General features: G+C 31.7%; 1 protein-coding gene across 1 annotated transcript; it reads left to right on the top strand.

The window, feature by feature from the left end:
- Positions 1-4,217: 4,217 nt before the first annotated feature.
- LOC117177174 (leucine-rich repeat-containing protein 9-like) lies at positions 4,218-18,190 on the top strand. Its single transcript, XM_033367689.1, has 13 exons — positions 4,218-4,421; positions 4,494-4,634; positions 4,739-4,873; positions 6,600-6,790; positions 6,864-7,014; positions 10,454-10,552; positions 12,055-12,182; positions 12,238-12,582; positions 12,677-13,886; positions 16,684-16,839; positions 16,950-17,250; positions 17,535-17,728; positions 18,023-18,190. Exons 1-13 carry the CDS (start codon positions 4,218-4,220, stop codon positions 18,188-18,190), a joined length of 3,423 nt encoding a protein of 1,140 aa, XP_033223580.1.
- Positions 18,191-18,859: the final 669 nt, after the last annotated feature.

The following is an 18,859-nucleotide window of genomic DNA, read 5'->3' as shown; positions in this document are numbered from 1 at the left end:
TTTAGTTTGCGCGAATAATAAAAAAATAATAATAAACACAGATTTAATGTGCGGAGACTGTGGTTTATTTCAATTTTTTCGGCCTTACGATCAAGTTTGAAATAAAAAGACAACGAATAATCCGAGTCAATAATTTAATCAAAATATAAAAATTCTTTTACACTTTGCGACGTTTCGACCTCAATCTGTCGGTCATTCTCAGGCAAATTATACCTCGGTGGAGTGTAATTTACGTAGGTTATCCAAATAGTTTTCAACTATTTTGCTAGTAACTTGTTTATTTTTTGGTTCTAATTTAATTTAATTACCTGAAAATATAACTTCTATTTTTGGTTAAAAATTGATATTTCTTAGTCGAAAAATCGTGAATTTGTGGAGGTAACATCTCTCTGGTTTCTTTAAAAGAGGTGGCGTCGAACCTGGTGGATGGATACAGGGCGATTGATCACCGACTTCAATCGCCTTGGACTACGTTGCTCCTCTGTCTGATTCGGGACTGTAAACAAAAAATTCGTCTGCAAAATAAAACCAATACCCGTTGCTCAAAAATATAAAATAAAAACTTTTATTTTTAAAGAATTTAAATCTGTCACTCATTTTTTTCTACGCCTCGGTGCCAGAAATACCCTCGAATGTACATATGCGGGCCAATACGAAATTATTAACTGAACTTCGGACAGGGTTTACGAAATATATGTAAATAGCATACCTCTCCACGTATCGGCAGAGAATATTAAACCCGCCCATTTTATGCGTGACGTCATTGATCCGCCTTGCCGTTAAGCGATAGCTTCGTAATTGCCGTAACTTTAGTGTTTAAGAAAATTGTGTTATTGTGTAGTTCGTAATTGCAGAATGTGTTAAATTACTGTGCCAAACTAGTTTCATGTAAAGCTAATTTCGACATTGTCTTATGGCTACTATAGTATGTCCGAATGGAAAATACCATGGTCGACACAAAAAGAATGATATTTATATTTTCCAATGCTCATTAGAGACGTGTCCTTTTTTATTCTTTTTCATGCGAATTATGTGCAAATGTATTGAACTGAGCCGCAAGTCGAGTTTTGCTCAGAAATTATGTTAATGGTAACGTTGAGCTTCGATTATTGTGTATATTTTTCTTTGAGCGTGCGAATGACCTAAGTTTAGATTATTAGTTTTTCTTGAGTTATTTTGTGAGATTAATTTTAAAAATTTTTAAGTGGTTCTCTTACTCGATTTTAGAAGTTCCTTTCGTGAAATATTGTTTATTTTATTTGGAAAATTATGCCGTTGTTAGCGACAATTATTAAAGTAAATTTAGAGCCAGTAGGATTAGGCGAACTACACGAAATTTCTGTTAAGATTTAAAAGTATCAAGGTTAAGAAATTATGACACAAATTGTTGGATTTATTGCCAGGTTTTAAAGGTCTAGATTATGTGATATTTTGGGATAATTTAGAATTTAGCTGGAGATATGAGTTTAAATCTTTACAGTATTTTTGGAAATAATTATTTTGAGTTTTGTTAAACCAACCAAATTGAGTTTTTGTGAAAGTTCGTTTAGCTTGATCCTTGGTTTTAATTAGAGATTTTCAGTTAAGATCACGAGTTTTAGGTTAGGAATTAAGATTTGTTTTGTTATAAATGAGTTAAGACCATTATTATTAGAGCCTTAGTCGATTTTAGAATTACGAACCTTTGAATTATATCGAGATCCGAAATGCGTTAAACGCTAATTGTTAAACCAGGCCTCCTATTATTTCAAATATTTTTAAATGAATAAATTGTGAGTTTTAATTGTTGTGAATACGGAGTTATTATTTTGCTAATATGCTGAACCCTTTTTATTTGCTCAGCACGCCCAACTACCGAGTCTAAGCTGACCGTACGAGAAGCCGGTACACTACATTCTTTGGATTGAGTTTAGTTTATCCTGTTTCTAGATTTTTAATTCATTGTTTTGCCATTTTTATTTTCAGAATTGAAGTAGCCTCGAACAGTCCTGGCGTCCAACATAAATTAATCAAGATGTAGAGTTTAGTTTATAAGTTAAAATTCCGGTTATTGTAAGATTTTCAGGAAGCAGTGCCGAAGGTATGTGGTAATATTTATTATTTAATAATAATTCAATTGCATATATTTTACCTTACTTATAGCTATATAACTACTGTATGTGCCATGCCAGATTGAGTTCCCGCTCTTCGACACGTATGCTATGCTTAAACAACGGCCATGTTCTCGACAATTATCACACGGTAAGAAGTCTTGCATTAAAAGGCATTCAAAATTTTGAATCATTAAGGACGCCATTCCTGTTTTTCGTTTTTTAATCCTCATTAGTCGGTGAAAATAATAAGATTCCAATTTATTTTAAAGCTGATCGGAGCTGCCAGACATAACCTACAATAGATTAAAAACACAATTTTCGTTTGAAGCATTAGAACGCGCTCCCAAAGCATGAAATTGGCTAAATCTAGTAAGTTTGTATACAAGAATACATCTCTTTGTGCTAAAATGTTCGTTTTTCCAAATATTATCAATTACACCAAACTCTCGTTTTCAGTCAAGTGTCAAGGGTTGCCTTCAAATAGCCTTAGACTGCTTTCGGGGGGATCGAAACGTAAACAGTGAGGACCGCTTGACTTGTTTCCAATTGGAATATATATCTGTATATATAATTTCGCAACCGCTCTAGACCTGCTGTCCTGAAAAAATGAGCGAGCCAGCAGTTCTAGGAAGGCTGTAAACGGGGTGACTGATAGCGAGAGTTTGGTGTACAAAAATATAAAAGAAAGGGATTCAATTTAAGAGATGGCGCTGATTAGAGCTCCTCAAGGAAGAGTTGAGAAACGGGGTACTGCAAATCTGATTGGCGCCGCTGTACCGAAACTAGTTAAACTTTTATGAGTTTTGATATGCATGATTTGGCGCTATTTTCAAATCACAATTATATTTTCAAGAGGATTTAATTCAGAATAGAGACAGCACTCAAACAAGACCATTATACATTATTGGGAAGGTTAGTTATTATGGTTTGGGGGAAAATAATATTCACTTCCAAACACATATAATTCAAAATTTTATAAACAAAAGAATTAATCAAAAATAAAACTGTTCAAACTTTTCACGCCTCATGAAAATATCAAAATTCCGGTAAAGTGGCGTATCGGGATACACAAGAATCATTACTGCGCATGTCAGAGATATCCGCCTTTTGACACCATTGACTGTATCGTGCTACGATAATGCTCTGTCGGTAAAATTCGCATTTGACTTGGCAGGAATGTAAAATAGAATAAAAAAAATGCAATTTGTGATTTTCTTTTTTCCTTGTTTATCGACAAGTCCAAATGAATGGCGAATGTGACAGCATCGCGGAAATTTGAATAAATAATTATTTACTCGATCATAATTTTGCAATTTTCTCTTAAATGATTCATTGAATATGTGTCAAAATGCAAAATAACAATTTTATGTCAAATTCATTCTATAGTCAGTATTTTTTAAAACTTTCTCAATATGAATTACTTTTATTTGGTAATTGACAAGCTTCCAAGTATTTGTGCATTAATTTTAAATTCTTTAAACCATTTTTTCCAGAAAATCGTGAAAATTTATTATTTTTCCAGATAAACAATACAGTTGATAAATTTATAAAATGATTTTTCTCCCACTGAATTGTGAAAAGTTAGTATTTTCTAAAATTAATGACACAATTAACAAAATTGAAAAGTAATATTTCTTTGCTTAGAATATTTGGCAATTATTAAACAAAAATGTCATCCTTTTAATCGTGAAAATTATTATTTTCTGGAATTAATGTCGTAGGTAATCAATGTTAAGAGTGATATTTTTTGTGAAAGATAGTTTTTTAACTGTTATTTAAATGATAATTTCACTGGCTTCCTTTTAATCAATCTAAACAAATAATTAGCCGTAACTTTGAGAACAAAAATGAGATGCCAGCGGAATACCTTGAATACCTTTAGAAATTCTTCAACTGTGAGTCCTCGCTATAATCTATAATCTGCTATAATGCATTTGTAATCTAAATAATTCGTAGTAATTAGGTAACTCATTTTTTAATTCAAACTAATCCACCTGCAATCCAGAAATTCCACTTTTAATCCAAATAATTCTTCGGCATAATTATTATTTCTCCTCTGACTAGCCTATTTTCTGTTTTTACAAAAGAATTACGTTGAAAATAAAAGAAAATCAACGTATTAAAATGGCTGCAAAGTCAGATTTAACTAAAAAAGAGGAACAGCTGTGCTTTTTTTACGGGGATAAATTTTCCTTTACAGAAATATGTTCCTCAAAACGAAATTTGCACACATTGATCGTGATTGGACAACCAAGCATCGGTTCCTTAGACGGTATTTCAGAATTGATTAACCTGCGCGAATTATGGGTTGTAGAATGTGAAATAAAGGTGATGTTAATAAAAATACATTCATAAAATTTCAAATAAGGAGTAATTAATTAGAAAATATATTTTATTCAGGAGACAGACAGCTTAGAGGGATGTAAAAATCTGGAAAAACTCTACTTGTATTCAAATCAGATTGAGAACATTCCCAACATACTTAATTGTGAACGTCTCACTGTTTTAAATTTAGCTGGAAACTGTATTAACCAACTTAGGGTTAGTACACATTCTAATTTCATATTTAGATTATTTTTAGTTTTAAGCATTATTATATTATATTTTATAAAACTAGTTTTCGGAGTTCCGTTCAATTATTGCAGAATTTTCGAGGCATGGTGCGTTTGGAAGAACTCAATTTGGCAAATAACAATCTCAAAAGACTTATGGATGTTTTTCCAAGAAGTAAAAATTTGCGTAGTGTCAACTTTGCTGGAAATCCTCTTTTTGTTATGAAAGTTAGCAATTTTAGATGCAATATTTTTTTGAAAGTTACCCTAGCGGACCGCGTGAACCTAACGGTTACATAATAAGAAGAGCGTAAAGTGAGTGTTCCAGTTACGCGGCCCGCTAGGGAGTATTTTTATTTAATTTTTTGTAAATTTATTCCCAATTTTACATGCATCTTGAAACTCTGTATTTTTTACACATTTATATTTATTTGCATTTATAGTTGAAAAATTAAAAATTGGTAGCTGTGAGCGGCAACCGGGCGTAGATTATTGCCGTCCGGTTGCCGTTCACAGCTTTTAATTTGTAATCTTTGAACTATAAATATAATGTGTAAAAAGATGGATAGAGCGTTGACTTCTATGTGAAATTTAGAATAATTGCTAAAAATGATGAAAATGTGCCCTAGCGGACTAAGTGAAAGGAACGATTATTTTGTGGCAATTTTATTATTCATGCAATTGCGAAACCGTTCTGTTCACGCGGTCCGCTAGGGCGTATTTTTATTATCTTTTTTATATTTATTTACATTTGCAAATATAACATAAAACTCTTTTTATGGTTTTGCACATTAATATTTATTTGTATGTATAGTTGAAAAATTACAAATTAAAAGCTGTCACCGTCAACCGGACAGACAATATTCCACCTCGGGTTGCCCCTCAAAGATTTTAATTTGTAATTTTTGATCTAGAAAAAACAAGTACATAAATATGAAAGTATAAAAAGATGAAGAGTGTTGCATTCAATAGGAAATTTTAAATGAATGCGAAAAATGATTAAAATGTGCCCTAGCGGTCGAAGTGAACGGAACGGTTATTTCACGCTGTCCGCTAGGACACATTTTTAGCCCTTTTCACATTTATACACAATTTCACATAAAACTCAACAATCTTTTCATCTTTTCACACATTTATATTATTTATTTGTATTTATAGTTCAAAAATTATAAATTAAAACCTGTCACCGTCAACCGGACAGACACAATTCCACCTTGGGTTGCCGCTCACAAATTTTAATTGGTAATTTTTAATCTAGAAAATACAGATAAATAAATATGACAGTATAAAAAGATAAAGGGTGTTGCGTTGTATTGAAGATTTTGAATAAATGCGAAAAATGATGAAAATAAAGCCCTAGTGGACGAAACGAACGGAATGGTTTTATGAGCTCACTTTATGGTCATGCGATTCGGTGACCGTTTCGTTCGCGCGGTCCGCTTGGGCGTATTTTTATGCTTTTGTACATTTATTCACAATTTTACATAATACTCAACACTCTTTTTATCTTTTTACTTATTGATATTTATTTGTATTTATAGTTGAAAAATTAGAATTAATAAGCTGTGAGCGGCAACCCGGTGCACATTATTTCCCGTCGGGTTGCCAAACGCAGCATTTAATTCTTAATTTTTAACACATACATTAATACAAATACATAAATCTAAATTAATAAAGAAAAACATGCCCTAGCGGACAACGTGAAGAGAACGGTCACTATGTGTGGTCACTTTACGCTCGGGCAATCGCGTAACCATTCCGTTTCATTCTGCTGGGGTATACTGAACTTTTCTTTTGCAGGATGTAAAATCACTATTGGGTATAAAAAAATAAAAAAAATATGCCCTAGCTGACAAATTAAGAGAACGGTCACTATGTGGTCACTTTGCGCTCGGACAATCGCTTAACTGTTTCGTTCCGGTCCGCTAGGTTATACCGAAATTTTATTTTGCAGGACATAAAATTACTACTGGGTCAGAAAAATGTGGAATTTGTTATTTTTGCTGATCCGTTATATGGAGAATGTCCTTTGGTTCGTCTATGTTATTATCGATATCACGTAATTAATTGTCTTCCTGATATTAAAGAACTGGATCATTACGATGTATCTGACGAGGAAAGACATCTTGCAAATAATTTTTTTAGGTTTTATAGAATTTAAAATTAAAATTGGAAATCAGATGCTATCGGAGAAGCTATCTAACAATTGTTTTTAAAGGGAGAAAAAGATGCTCTACAACGTCTTGTGGCACATGGCCTTGAATGATCACTGGACAACACAGGGAGATAAATATCAGGAATATTATAAAGAAGTCTCGATTGTTAAAAGCAAACTCGAAATCGAGAAATTGTTTGACATCAAATTTGAGGTATTTAAATTCATGATATCCACCTGGATTACTCGGATAATATCTGTGGAGGGGAATACAACTCTGGTAATCCGTTTCCCAACTCGGTTATCCAAACTGGTAATCCAAATAATTCAAAGTACAGTAGAACCTCGCTTAATCCAAATTCGCGTATATCCGAGGTTGAAACAAAAATAGCTGACACTTCTCATCCGAGCTATAGCGCAAGAATAGTCCGTATTATCCGAGCGTTATATACCATTCATACATATGAACTTGTCTTAACCAACCAGAACAGATCTTTCTAAACCTCTGCTCTGATTGGTTAATATTTAAATACTCTCTACGTTAAGGGCATGTGATACTTAGAAAATTGTCGATTTTACCAGTTTTAAGTTCCCCCGGCTTTTTTTCTAGAATAATAAATATTTTATCTTAAAAATTAGGGAAATGATAGCGAACATGCTAACGGGCGTCCTCACACACTTTTTTGTAGGTTAATTCAAAAAAGTTTTAATTGAGCAAAATGTGATTAATTTTCATAGCGCCTATGAAACAGTATCGATTTTTTCAGTGTTAGATTCCCCCGGCTTTTTTCCTAGGATAAGAAATATTTTGGCTTCAAAATCTGAGAAATGATAACGAAAATCCTAACGGACGTCCCCGCACACTTTTTTTGTGTGTTTTTTTTTTTATCAAACAAATTTTGATATTGCCAACAACGTGCGTGTATATTTCGAGGTTATGTGTGTTACAATTCACCCGAGCGTTACTTACAAACTACGCAATATTTTTTGCCGAAATTTTTAGACTTACAAATAAACATAGTAACTAATCTCCCGGAACTAACCTTGTTTGCAGACAATAAAAAAAGTTTATTTCATAAATAATTTCCTGATTATCGGAAAGGCAGAGATGAAAAACGACGTAACCTCAAAATAATGCATATGCATAAAATTGTTATTTAGCACAATAAATGTTTTTTGTAGTTATTCCTCAGAAAAGAAATCGGAGACGCCCGTTATGATATTTTATAGCATCTCCGAATTCAGTTGTTTTAAATTTTCATTTTTGTGGTAAAAAGTCGAGGAAACTGTAAGTATTACATGCCCTTAAAAACTGTATGGATCGCTCTTAAATAAAGATACATCATGGCATAAGTGATATAAACTATTTATCAGATTTTTTAAAACATGTAATTTTATTATTTAAATATTTATTTAACTATACTTTCAGTTTATTATACTGAGACTTTTTTTTAAATTCCCTTTTATCCGAGTTTCCCTGTTATCTAATACGGGGCCGGTTCACAATAGCTCGGATAAGCTAAGTTCTACTGTAATTCAGGTAAACCAAGTAATTCACTTGTAATCCAAATTGTTCTCCGTTTTTTCTGTAGAAATGTAATCTTCATCTTTGGAATTCATGATTTTTGTTTAAAATTGAACTATTTGTTAAAAATATAGTTCTCATTGTAAGAAATAAAACAATAGTATTAAACAGTCATTTTTTGGCTTAAAATTAATTTGTTTAAAGTGAAAATTTTAATATTCGATTTTCACTCGAAAATTGATCTTTTTTATTTGAAAATTCAATTACTTGTGTGAAAGTTGAATTAAAATGTTAAAAATGTCGTGTTCTAGCTGAAAATTATTGATTTTAGTTGAAAATTGATCTGGTCGAATAAAGAACGCATGATTTACGGTAATTTTAAGGGTAATTTCTGATAACTTACAATGCATTTCCAAAAATTCAATTTAAATATGTCTATAAATTTGCGGAAATTTATTGAAATTCTCGGTAATTGATGGTGGTTTTACAGGCAAATATAATAAATTAACATAAATTTCTATAAATTACTTAAAATTCAATTTAAAACATTTTTATGAATTTCCGGAAATTTATGAAATTATTTGGTAATTTATGTCAATATTACAGGTAGTTTATGGTAACTTACCATATATTTCTCAAAATTCAATTGAAAAAAGTCTAACTTTCCAAGAATGTTCTTTCATTTATGGTAATTTTAAAGATAATTATGGTAAATTACCTAAAATTAAATTTTAAAAATTTTATAAATTTTCGGAAATTTATGGTAATTTGACAGGTAACTTACTATACTAATATGTAATTTATGTCAATATTACAGATAATTTATTTCAATATACCATAGATTTGCCAGAATTCAATTAGAAAATTTATAACTTTCCGGAAATTTATGGAATTTTTCGGCAATTTATGGTAATTTTACGTGTAAATATGATAAATTACCATAAATGACCCAAAATTAAATTCTAAACATTTTTATAAATATCCGGAAATTTATGAATTTTTTGGTAATAGATGATAATTTTACAGGTAATTTATGGCAACTTACCATAAATTGCCAAGAATTTAATTTAAAAACCTCTATAACTTTCCAGAAATTTTTTGTCATTTACGGTAATTTGATTAATTATATATGGTAAGTTTCTATAAATTACAACAAAATTCTATTATCTGTAAATAAAATTTCCTTAGATTATGCACTTCTGATATAACTTTTCACTCCCTAGGGAGTAAAAAGTAGAGCTTCAGCCCCGCTTCATAGGCGTCGAAAAGGGTTGAAATCATGCATGTGTCATATAAATGAATTATTTGCACTTATAATTTAACTATTTAATTTTTGGTAAAAATTTGTTACAATTTTTCAACTAAAAAAATGAATTTTCAACCATAAAGATTAATTTTTTTCCAAAAATATCAATTTTTAACAAAGTACATGAGTTTTTTACTAAAAAAAAGACATATTTTTATAAACATGGAATAGTTACATTTTTATTTAAGAAAATTAATTGTCAACAAAAACATTTACCTGAATTAAAAGTGGATTACGCCCGATTAAAAGTGGATTAATTCAGATTAGAACTGGATTATAAGTAGATTCTCGAAAATTAAAAGTGAATCTAATGGAATTACTTGGATTACTTCAAATGATAATTGGATTACTTCGGAATACTCATTATTAATGCTCATTGGGATGAGAATGTAAAAATAAATAACTTGATGGCAGAAATCATTAAATATAATTTAAAAACTGTTTTCTTTTGTTATAAAAATGTTGTTTCTTTTTTAAATCTAAAAATAAGTGTTTAATCTTTTCCCCTTTTATCCCTCCATTTCGTAAAAAATTACCCCATTTCCCTCTTTTGAGTTCTTTTTAAGAAGTGATTTCTACAATATTAAAAAAAATAATAACATTCCACTATTTTCCTATTTTATTTAATTTTAATTTTATTTTCTCGAATGAGTGCGAGGCCTGCTATTTCAACCCTGAAATTGTTGTTAATATTTGCCTGCGGTTATTTTTGCGTTTGTATGCTGAGAAAGGGGGGGGGGGTGTCCATTATCACCGTAATTTATTAGGTATATTAAATTTTTGTAATATCAAATTTTCTATCTTAAAAAAAATAATTTTCAGGAACAGAATTTTAAAGAAATATCAGAAGCCTTCTTAAACTTAGGGGCTCAGTACGAAGATATTAAAGATTGGGAAAAGAAGAATCTTGAGAAGCTGGAAGTCAGTTATGCATTTTTAGGGTTTCGTAGCCCTTATAGATTCGAAAGCCTTATAGATTCGGTCGGATATCTCTCCCTAGATCGTACTTTTTTCCAGGAGTAAAGTGAGGGAGAATGAATGGGAGGGGAGCAGAGTAGATAAGTGAGGGAAAATGAGGATGTGGAGGAGTAGGAATGGGGAAGTAGAAGAATTGAGGGAAAATGTGGGATGAGGAAGTGAGAGGAAATGTTGAGAGTGAAATTAGTTGAAATGGTGGGAAGGAGAGTAGGGTTAATCAGGGGGGAGAGTAAGGTAAATGGTTGGGGAAAAGATACAGGGGAAATAAGGAATGAGAAAATAATGCGAAATAATAGGAGTAGAAGTAGAGGACATAAGGGGTTTAAAGTATGGAAAATATAGGAAAGAAGTATGGGAAGAGAAGGAAAGTGAGAACAAATTGAGAGGAAATGTGAAAATTGAAATTAAAAGAAATGAAGAAAGGTGAAGTAGGAAAAATTATGAGAAGGAAAGTGCGAGGAAGAGAAGAAGGAGAAATAAGTGGAGGGGAAGAAGGAGAAATGTGAGAGAGGAAGTGAAAGGAAATTATAGGGGGGAGTAGGGAAAATAAGGGATAGTAAATAGAGTCAGTGGCGGATGAGGAGAGGAGTGGAGTGAAGGATAAGAAGTGAGATAAATAAGTGGCGGGGGTGGCTAAAGTGACGGATAGTAAGTAGAAGTAATGATGGGAAATGGTAGAGGTGATGAGAGGGATAATGATGGAAGGGTCAGTGAGGCATAAAGACGTAAGGCTCAGCGAGGGGGAGTAGGAGAAGTAAGAAAATAGAATGTGAAAGGGAATAAGAAAAGAGAAGGCAGGGGAAATAAACGGTTGAAAACGCGGATAATGTGGGATGTGAAGTACGCGAACTGGGGGAAGTTACGAGAAAATAAATTGGAGAAATAAGAGGAAATGTGGGGAGTAAAATTACTGTAAATTAAGATAGCTCAAGGAGAAACAATTACGAGAAGGAAAGTACGGGAAATTATAGGAGGGGGTGCAGGAGAAATGAGAAGAGGGACAGTAACAGAAATCAGTGGATGAGAAGTAGGAGAAATAGAGCGAGAGGAAGTGAGGAGAAATGATGGGAGGGGAAGAAGTGGAAATAATGAAAAACAAGAGATGGTAAATAAAGGTAGAGGGGGGTCATAGGAGGGGTATGTGATGGAGGAAAGTGATGGGAAATGAGAATTGGTGTAGTAGGGATGTGTGGGTGAGTATGGATTGTTAAGTGACAGTGCGAAAAGGAAATACGGGGAGGGGTGTTATAATTGCGTTACAATGGGGGGAGGGAAGCGAGGGGAAGATGGGAAAGTTAGGGAAGGGAAAGTATGAGAGGGGAAGGTTTGAAGGACTCATGTAAGGTCTTCAAAGACTACGAAACCCTTTTTTTAGACACCCTTTGCCTACTTTAAATAACATTTTTTAATTTTGTGACCTCTCGTTATTAATTTGATATTTATAGGTCTTTCAGCACCAACTACAATTAAAGTTTGAATACTCTGGTAATGTGGATTTCATTGAATGCAAAGATAAAGTCTTCCAGACCTTCCACGCATTGTTGGAAGATTCATTATGTCAGTCTATCAAAAAGTAAGCTAGTAAAAAAAATTGAAATTCAATAAAGAGATTAATAGAGAATAATCAGTTTAGGTATTGAAGGTTTAACACTCTTAAGAGTGACAAAATTTAAAAATAGTGGTATCAAAGCTTTCCAGTCATTAAACGGTCCAATAGAAGATTCCTCATCAGATACAGTTTTTCTGTTTCTTGTATCTCCGAGTGGAGATCTCACAATCAAAAAATGGCCTTTTGAAGTTTGTGAAAATCACTTTCTTGATGAAGAAGAAATTTGGCTTTCTGATTGTTTGTCAGGTGCAGACGCAAACTTAAGAGATTCTTCATCAGAAAATTGTTTTCTGAAGAAATATGAAAAAAGTCTCGAGACTCGAGTTTGTGTCCTTGTTGAATGTCCTAATTCTTTATTAGAAAGGTATGATATCGAAAATATATGACACATTCTTGTCAAGAACCGAATAATTTCCAACAAATCAATAATTGATCAATAATTTCCTATTTTTCCAAAGATGTGCCAATACTGGAAAGTTCAAGAACGTGCATCTAAAAAATAGTAAAAATTGTCGAGAATTTTGTATCCAGGATGTTGAGAAAGTGAAACCAATTTTCGTTATAGAATACAACTATAAATTTAAGAAACGAACTACAAAAAATGATACTGAAATACAATTTCCCTTAAATATAGTGAATCGTGATTCAAATAATGCTATTAATTTTCAATTCACGACAAATGAGGAGCTGCATAATTTGACAATTTTAAATTTATCTCACCAGGGATTAACGAAAATTAAATTAAAATTTGCATCACTTCCTAATTTGAGAGAACTAAACCTTTCTTGCAACTATTTAACAAAATTCCCCGATGCAAATTTTTTGAAACATTTACGAGTATTGAACATCAGTTTCAATCAGATAAAGTTTTTGACTATTGAAGAAAAACTGTTTCAACTGGAGAAACTTGACATTTCATGGAATAATATAACTGAATATGTATCCTGCATTCAAACTTTTGAAAAATTTGCTCTCAACATAAAGGAATTAAATACAGAATATAATCCTTTCCGAGACATTTTTGAGTCTGTAGCAAGAGCAACAGTGGCTCGAATTTATTTGCCTGGTTTGAAATTTTTCGATGGGCTTAAAATTGATGACAAAATTGCAAATGTGTTAAGGTCTACTAAATCTTGCAATAAAAGTATAAATGTATTTGATAAAGTAATTAAAGGTTCGTCAGCTATTTATAAAATTAATAGAAGTTTAAGGACTTTTAAATCTGAGAAAAATTCACTGCGAATCAAGAGACTCAATCTTTCGGAAAATTTGATTAGAGATATGGATTTTACTGTTGAATTTCCGGCTTTGCAAGAGTTATTTATTTCGAATAATATTTTGAGTCAAGTTTCAATAAAGCCTTTGAGAAATTTAGTAAAACTGAACCTAAGCAGTAATTTTATTAAGAATACTCATGGACTGAAAAAAGAAAATCTGCCTGTTTTGAGGTATCTCGATTTGAGTAATAATTTCGTATCGTCGCTATTAGCGATGGGAAACCATGAAAGTCTCAAAGAATTGTATTGTTATCAAAATCAAATTACTGAATTGTCAGAAATATTCAATTTGAGAAGGTGGAATGAATTAAGAGTTGTGGATTTTTCTAATAATGCAGTTGTGGATTCATTGTTTAGGACCTTCTTGATATGCCATCTGTCAAATATTAAGGTATGATTTTTGTAAATTCGTTTCCGATTTTTCAATGTTTTGTAGCCCTGTGTAGAAATCCTCATAATTTTGGTCAGGTGCTTGTCTGTCCTACTTTTTCCCAAGGACGGCGAGTAGGAAAAGTAAAGGGGAAGTGACGGGAGGAGTGGTGGGGACTGTGAGCGGAAAATGAGGAGAACTTAGGGAAGGGAGTGAGAGACAGTTAGGAAAGATGAATTAGGGGAAATAAGACGATTGAAGGGAGGAAAAGTAGGATAAATTAGAGAAGTGTAAGTAGAGAAAGTTAAAAAAAAGTAGGGAGGAGAAAGTAGGAGGAGTGAGGCGAAATGGGGGGAGGAGAATAAGAAGAGTAAGGGGAAATACGGGAAGGAGATTGAGGGAAGGTGAAAAAGGGGGAATGAGAAAAAATGAAAGGACAAGTAGAAAAAGTAGAAAAAATGAGAGAATATTAAGTGCAGAAAGTGATAGAAAATTAAGGAAGAGAAAGTAGGGAAAGTGAGGATAAACGAGGGGAGGAGTAGGCAAAGTAAAGAGAAATAAGTGGAGGAGAAATAGGCAAGGTGGGGGAAAATAATAAGTGAAGAAGTGAGATCAAATTATGGGAGAAGAAGTAGGGGAATGAGGGTAAATTATGGAAAAAGAAATGGAGGAAGTGAGGGAAAATAATTGAATGGAAATTAGGGGAAGTGAGAAAGAATAAGGGGATGAAAAGTAGACGAAATAAAAGTAGTGAGGTAGGGGTAATAAGGGAAGCTAAAGTAGGTGAAGTGAGCAATGGGAAATAAACAGAGGGGGAGTAGAGGCAGTAAGGGAACATAAGGAAAGCAGTGTAATTTAAAATGTGTAGAGGGGAATTACAGGAATTGAGGGGAAATAAGGGAGAGGGAAGTAGGAAAATAGGGGGAGGAGAGGTTGTAAAATAGGGAGAGGGGAGGGAGAAAAATAGGGGGAGGAGAAGTAGCAGTTCTGGGATATGAGGAGAGGGAAAGTAAGAGATGTAGGGAAGGTTATGGGAAATTATTGGATAGGAAGTGCCGAAAGTGTCAAGGGAAGTGCAGAGAAATATTAGGAGGAAACTTAGGGGAAGTGAAGGAAAATATATTGAATGAGGAGTAGTGGAAGCAACATGAAATTAGGAAATAAGAAGAAGAAATAAGGCGATGGGAATTAGGTAAAATGATGGAAAAAGAATTGTGGGGAAACGAGGGGAGATTTAAGAGATAAAGTGATGGACAATAAAAAGAGTAAAAGTGGAGGGAGTAAGGGTTAACAACAAAATGAGAAATTATGAACAATTAAGGCAGGGGAAGTTGGAAAAAGAGGGGGAAATAAGTGAAGCAAATAAAGAGTCGGTAAGTAGAGGAAATGATAGAAAACGAGGCCAAATTATAGAGGAAGATGTAGGGAAAGTGAGAGGAAATAATGGGAGGAAGTTTAGTGAAATTATTTAGATAGAAAGTAGGGGAATTGTGGTAGAATGAGAAGATGAGACATAGGAAAGATGACTGGAGAAGAATTAGATGAAGTGCGGGATATGAAGTAGGGGAAATAAGGAAAGGAAAAGTAGGCGAAGTTATGCGATATGAGGGGAGGGGTAGGAGGTAAAGGGAGAGGTGAAGTTTTTTAAAGATTCTTAGAAAAATTTGAAATTAGTTTTAATTTGGAAAAATTATTTATAAGAGAATATTTTAAAAAAATTTAAACATTTTAAAAGAATTCTAAAATTTTCAAATAAGAATCTAGAAAATTCCAAGGCAATTTTCGAATATTTCATCGATTATTTTCAGATTTTGAAAAAATAAATTTCAAGCTTTTGTAAGAATTTGGAAAGGTTTCAAAAGTATAATTTTTTAAAGATTAATAGGAAAATTTAAAATAATTATTATTTTAAGAAATTAATTTTTAAAGAATTTTGAAAAAATAAATTTCAAGCTTTTGTAAGAATTTGGAAAGGTTTCAAAAGTATAATTTTTTAAAGATTAATAGGAAAATTTAAAATAATTATTATTTTAAGAAATTAATTTTTAAAGAATATCTTAAAAGATTTCCAAAATTGTTGAAAAAAGATTCCAACCATTTATGGAGTTTTTTTACAGCATTTCATACAAATTTTAAGAAAAAAGTCTAATGATTTAAAAATATGTTTAGAAGCTTAGAAAAAAGTATAAAAATTTAAAAAAGTTTAAAACTTGAAAAATTTGAAAATTTAAAATCAAATACTTTTTTAGCAAAAGTACTTTTTCATTTGTTATTTTATTCTTTAACCATGTTTAAATTGTTCACATTTTAAAATTTTTAATTAGAGAATCTTTCTGGTCTGGTAATTTCACAGTGTCAGAAATTTTATAATACTGACCAAAAATCCTGACAATTTTAGGGACATTTTTTTAATTTTGAAAGATTATTAAAAGGTTCAGTAATAATTTGTATCAGTTTACACTATATTTATGAATTTTTCAAGAACTTCGTTAAAAACTGTAAAATAAAATAATGCTTGCTAAGATTTTCTACATTATTTTTCGGCTTATCAGGAATCTTCAAAAATTTTCTAAATAATCTTAATAATTTTAAGAATAGTATATTTATGTATATTCTAAAAAACAAATTGATAATATTTCGTAAATCTAATTTTAGTTCGAAGTTATGTGTTTAAGAACTTCAATCAATAAAATCTTATCAACATTTTTATTTAAAAAAAAATGACGTGCATTCTAATATAAAAAAATGCATGATGCTAGTGTAAATGAACAGAAAAATGTTAAATTAAAATAAATACTTGGAATGTAATATTTTCCAGTACGTTAATGGACAACTAGTAGAACAATCAGATATCCTAGAAGCAAAAAATGAATTTAGTGGATCATTGAACAAAATGACTTTAATGATTTCGAACTCTTTAAATCATCTTCAAAATATTAAAGAACTCAGTATCGTAAACTGCTCCATCAAAAAGGTTTATTATCTTCGGACTAGGATTTAGTTATTTTGAATAATTTAAATACTACAAAAAAATTATTATTCTCTGATCAGAATTATTGCAATAATTACTTCAACAATCTTTAGGTAAATTTGCCTGTGGACTGTTTGCCGAATTTGGAAAGTCTCGATCTTACAAAAAATCAAATATCAGATTTATGGGGATTGCATTTGCTACCAAAATTGAAAACGCTTTGCTTAAGTTACAATAGAGTAGAACTTTTCAATCAGACAGGTTACGAAAAAAATATTATCGATATATTTCCTAATTTAATCACATTATATTTGGATCACAATCAAATTCGTTCATTACAAAGTTTAGAATTAGGAAAATATCTCAAATTGAAACACCTGTTTCTTCAATATAATCATCTTCAAGACATTGATGGTAAGATGGTAATCATAAATAAACTAGGTCTTTCCGGAAAGTATCCGACCTTGCGGTGCATCAGGAAGAAGAGATATTTCTGGTCAATGGTCAAGGTGCTTGTGTAATTTCTGGTGTTTCACCAGAAATTGCTGAACTGCAAATAACTATTTTTGACAAAAGCACAACTAGGTACAAAGTTAGAGCACAAGGTCGAATACTTACTGGACAGACCTTGCAGAAATGTCCATAAATTGAAAAAATATTTTCCATTACATTTAATTCAATAAGACATTTATTTGAAGGACTTCAAGACTCTGCAAATTTAGAAACACTGGTTCTTGACTACAACGAGATTAGAACAATTACGGTGGAGAATTTCAATCACAATAATAATCTTAAAATCTTATTACTCGAAAATAACAGGATAAAGTATCTTAGCTTTGCTAAAAATTTGCATAAAATACAAACGCTATTACTTGCAAATAACAAAATTGCGGTAGGTAGCCTACATAAATCTAGGGTCCGTTCAAAAACTAGAAGACATTTCCAGAAGGGATTTAAGGTCACAGATTTTGTGACGATTAAATGATAAAAAATGTTATAGAAAATGCAACTTGTGACGTTACCCTGGATGGTTGAAGGATTGGGTGATCATCTGCGACGAAAAAGGGGAGGAGTGGAAAAAAGTTTTCAAAATAGCATGACGTAGTTTTTGAATGGCCCTTTAAATAATTGATAGATTATAGTATATACTAAAGGAATAAATGAATAAAAATTTTTTACTCCACAGGATCAAAATCATCTAAAAGAATTATCCTTGTTGTGTAATTTAAGAGAAATTTCACTGCTTGGAAATCCACTTTGCAAGAAAACAAGAAATCATTACAAGTTTGTTCTACAGTTTCTAGAAAATTTATCAGTAGTGGATGGACTCGAAATATCACAGGACAAACGCTAATCGTTAAAAATTGAAAATGCTCATGTAAAGTTTAGATTAAATATTTAAATTTAAATATAAAATTGTAAGGAATTACCTATAAAATTTGGGACATAAATATGTAGACCTTAAGCCGTGAAATCTAGATATAAAGTTTTACAATCAAGAATTTAAAAAATTAATATCCAGATTATAATGCTCAATATTTATAGATTGATGTTTCAAAATTTACAAATTATAGATACAGAAGCAGTTTGTCTTTTTGCAATTTATATTGCAAAGTAGATGAACTGCACCTCGATTTTCTTTAAGAAGATGATAATGATCGCGTTGTTTTAATCGGTGTCAAATCTTACTAAAAGTTTAATAGAATAGATGAAAGTGGAACAAACCTAAGCTGTGCCAGCCTTTTAAGGATCTCTATGTCGTTGTCATAAATTACATCGTGGAGAATAATAATTCTGGGATCTAATAAGCTTCCCCCTCTTTAAAAGGCACTATTTTTAGAAAAGGGTTATCATTTTCGTTGTAGCGACATTTTAGTGGTATCTGAACATTTTCAGGTCATGAAATTTCTCCTCTACAGAGGTCGCTACTTGCCAGAGGCTGAACCTGGAATTTTATACCATTTGTAGGTTTTCAGAGTGTCAAAATTTACAAATTCATCCGAAAGACAATTAGTTATTCCTG

The sequence above is a fragment of the Belonocnema kinseyi genome, chromosome 1, assembly GCF_010883055.1.
Source record: "Belonocnema kinseyi isolate 2016_QV_RU_SX_M_011 chromosome 1, B_treatae_v1, whole genome shotgun sequence".
Lineage (NCBI taxonomy): Eukaryota > Metazoa > Arthropoda > Insecta > Hymenoptera > Cynipidae > Belonocnema > Belonocnema kinseyi.
This window is presented reverse-complemented; position numbering and strand designations above follow the sequence as displayed.